Below are 4009 nucleotides of genomic sequence, written 5' to 3' on the forward strand. Positions count from 1 at the left end.
GAGTGTAGTGGGTGCTTTTACGTGTCACCCGCACGAAAACGGCCACGCTCGAAATGGTGTCTTTTATGTGCCACCCGCACAAGCCAGTCCAGGGGCACTGGCAACGATCTCGCTCGAAAATCCTACAGGAGCCAGTCAGGCGGTACTGGCAACGGCCACGCTCAAAATGGTGCATCTCATGTGCCACCCGCACAAGAACCAGTCCAGGGGCACTGGCAACGATCTTACTTGGCTTGCCGGGTCTTCTCACGTCTCCTGAAAACTTTGAATATGTGTGGACTGATGATCAAAAGCATTCCAACTGTGATCATCCCATACTTTTGTCTCAAATAATGTGTATCTAGGATAGCATTATTGAATATGATTGAAGGAGATTTGGCTGCAGTTGTAAAAGTTTTAGCGACCATTTAGAAACTCTTTCATTTACTTGCATTTATGTTTGTAGTGTACATCTATAACAAATATCTCAACCAAAACTACTAGTTTCTTTCACCTTAGATGCATCATGTGGGGGGAAATGCCAATAAATATATTTGTTTTTATAGTGAAGGGCATAATTTGATTAAGGTATCTTGCCTCTCTGTCAGATTTCCATTTGATTCTCTTTGGTGTCATGCAAAATAGTCTTTAATTTTTCTTGATGTTTCTAAAGTATTTTTGTTATTGTTTTGTTTCGTTGTTATTTCCAGTATTATGATAAAACTTTCACGACTGTGAAGGAACAGAAAGATTTTGAAAAGAATCTCTTCAACAAGACATACCGAGCAAACGGTAAGCTATGTTTTAAAGTAATATTTAATGCTTGATCATTTCATTGGAAATTAATTGCATGATTATATATAAAATACTATATATAACATACAAGCTGAAAGTTGGTGTGTCAGTGGATCAAAGAAGTGGAGCAGTATTTTTGTGTAAATCAGTGTATTATTGGTGAAAAGTGTTTATGAAATGATAGAAGTACATTTATCCTCACTGATACTAAGAAGAATACAGGTATACAAATGCAATGAGATGTTATTGAATGAAGAGAATGTGTATAAGAGACAGGAGTAGAGAGGTCTACTCACAAGTAGACCAAAACAAGGACTGGATATTGAGGTTAACAATATGTTTATAATTATAGGCAATTGCTTGGTTGAGAGAATTCTTGAATGTAGTAGGGCCACAGAAATGCTGAAAATACTTCCTGGGAGTTCATAACCATCACATGATGGATGCCAAGTTAAGGGTACACACAAATGATACACAGAAAATGGTTTATTAGCTTATATCTGTTTTAATAAATGCTTTGTTCATGTTTTGTATTGTATTTTCCACATCAGTGTTGAATTTTAGGTCGGGTGTTTTAGTCTTGAGTAAATGTGTTCAGAGAATGATGTGAAATTGGATAAATTAGCTGAAATTGTGGTGTATTTTTTCCCACTGATATCTTTAAAAAAAACATATAAAGACTTCAAAGACATACTCAAAACGACATAAACACACATACACACACTGACACACACACACACACACACACGTTATTTTTCTAGATTTTTAACTAAAAATGGATTTAACCGTTGTGTTGTAAATGCTATTTATTACCCTATCAATGTTACAGTAAGTCATCGTTCAAACAATGACGACCCTCTTCATTGCTTTTAGTTATGAATCCACTTTCAGGAATCTAAAATTTTTCCTGAGATTCGAGATATAAGGGGAGGTAACTGTGCGTTTACTGATGTTAGCAGACATTTGGTGTATTTTTGCATGGTCGAGGCAGCAGAAAGTGTCTCTTGCTGGTCATGACGCAAGAGAGAGGAGTTAAGCTGGAGGCCAGGAGGAGAAAATGAGTAGCGATTTGGCTGTCACTGTTTACCCATCAATAGGAAGATGTTACAGTTTAGGGTCGAAACTCATCGTTGGATGAGTCAGATGACATCAGTTCCTTGTGGGCAAAGCTATCTTCACCAAAGGTGAATGAAAGAGGGCTGACCAAAGACCTGTTAGTGGGTTTGGAAGATAGAAACTAAAAGAAGCCTATCATGTTCACACTCACACACATATCTGTATATGTATGTATATATGTTGGCGTTAGGAAGGGCATCCATCTGTAGAAACTCTGCCAAATCAAATTGGAGCCTGGTGTAGCCATCTGGTTTCACCAGTGCTCAGTCAAATCGTCCAACCCATTCTAGCATGGAAAGCGGACGTTAAACGATGATGATGATGATATGTGTGTGAGTGTGTGTATATTTGCGTCTGTTTTGAGAGTGGGTTTCAGTAACTGATGCGGAACTGGAATGAGAGATAGAAATGGTTGGTGATAAGGTCTCAAGGTGAGCCCTGAGAGCAGCTCATTCCACCTCCAGTCACCGAAACCCATTCTCCGTGTAATAGTCACAAATGAGTTATCACATTCACACTAACAACGTCGTTCATGTTCAGGATTCTGTGAAAATGTATCTGACCATGGGGAAGTATTACTTTACTTGGAAACAGGTGAGGGTTAGTGACAGGCAGGGAAAGCATCCAACTGTAGAAAATCTGCTTCACTAAACTTCATCCAACCCATGCAAGCATAGAAAAGTAGATGTTAAAATGATGGCAATATTATACATACACTCCTTCTTGTAATGTCCTGTTTCATGCCAAATTTTTCACAACTTTTTATTTAATTTATTTCTGTTTTCAGCCGAAATTATCATGCTTGAAGGTTTGACCTGTGTGTATAAAAGTAATGTTGACCTCTACTTTTATGTGATTGGAAGTTCACAGGAAAACGAGGTGGGTGCCATTTGAGCCTTTGACAGTTCTTATCTTAAAATGTCTTAACTTTCATTTGCATTTGTTGTTAGCAACATTTTTCATTTATGTTTTCCTTCAGACCATGTAGCATTTTCAGTCTCACCTATATCACTGGTATTGGTTGTTGAACAGTTCTGAGTTCAAATTCCGCCGAGGTCGACTTTTTATCCTATCCTTTCGGGGTGGTGGGGGGTCGATAAAATAAGTACCAGTTGAATACTGGGGCCAATGTAATCGACTTATTTGCTGGCTTTATGCCAAAATTTGAAACCAATATTATTGTAGTTATTTTGACAATATGGGAGAGAACTCTTGATATGGTTTGTCCTTACATTTTCATCAGCAAAGCAGTGTATTTGCCAAAGTTGGGATGGAGGTATCACTAACTTATTGTGTACATTGATTGGTGTAGGAAACTAGAATTGCTTAGGGAATAGTGCTGCATCGTGGGGCAAAACATTGAAGGTCATAATTACCAAATGAACTGAATTTAAATACACATGTCCTCTTATGAAATCTCTATGGTCCATGGATGGCACCATAATCCGTGGCCTATGCCAGAGGTGTAACTAGCCTACTTACGTGTACCTTTCCTTCATTGGATACTAAACTCTGCTTGTGAAGACCTGTTGAGGCAAGTGAAATTGAAATCGAAATCAAATTTGATGACTGGCATCTATGCTAGTGGAGCGCTAAGAGCACCATCTGAGCATGATCGTTGCCAGAGCAGCTGATTAGCTTCCGTACCGGTGGCACGTAAGAAAGCACATTCGAGCGTGATTGTTACCATCGTCGCGGCATGTAAAAAACACCATCTGAGCATGGCTGTTGCCAGTACCGCCTGACTGGCACTTGTACTGGAGGCACATAAAAGCACCCACTACACTCTGATGGTTGGCATTAGGAAGGGCATCCAGTTGTAGAAACTCTGCCAGATCAGATTGGAGCCTGGTGTAGCCATCTGGTTCACCAGTCCTCAGTCAAACCGTCCAACCCATGCCAGCGTGGAAAGCGGACATTAAATAATGATGATGATGATGAATAGTCAGTCATCAATAAGCATCTTTTGGAAGGATCTGTTAGTAATTAAATTGACATTTTAATATATCCACATATTAACATAATAGGTGTAAATGTGGCTGTGTGGTAAGAAGTTTACTTCCCAACCACACAGTTCCGGGTTCAGTCTCACCTTGGGCAAGTGTCTTTGAGTCAACCA

The 4009-nt window shown here is 39.2% G+C and overlaps 1 protein-coding gene across 1 annotated transcript in view; it reads left to right on the top strand.

Annotated features, from left to right (window-relative positions):
* The window catches only part of LOC106883901 (coatomer subunit zeta-1), a 41017-nt gene that overhangs the window by 4289 nt on the left and 32719 nt on the right, over positions 1-4009 (top strand). Inside the window, exons 3-4 of the mRNA XM_052974003.1 lie at positions 690-771; positions 2678-2769. Of these exons, the coding sequence (XP_052829963.1) occupies positions 690-771; positions 2678-2769 (174 nt within the window). The remainder of the gene's footprint in view (positions 1-689; positions 772-2677; positions 2770-4009) is intronic.

Source organism: Octopus bimaculoides, chromosome 17 (genome assembly GCF_001194135.2).
Source record: "Octopus bimaculoides isolate UCB-OBI-ISO-001 chromosome 17, ASM119413v2, whole genome shotgun sequence".
Taxonomy (NCBI): Eukaryota; Metazoa; Mollusca; class Cephalopoda; order Octopoda; family Octopodidae; genus Octopus; species Octopus bimaculoides.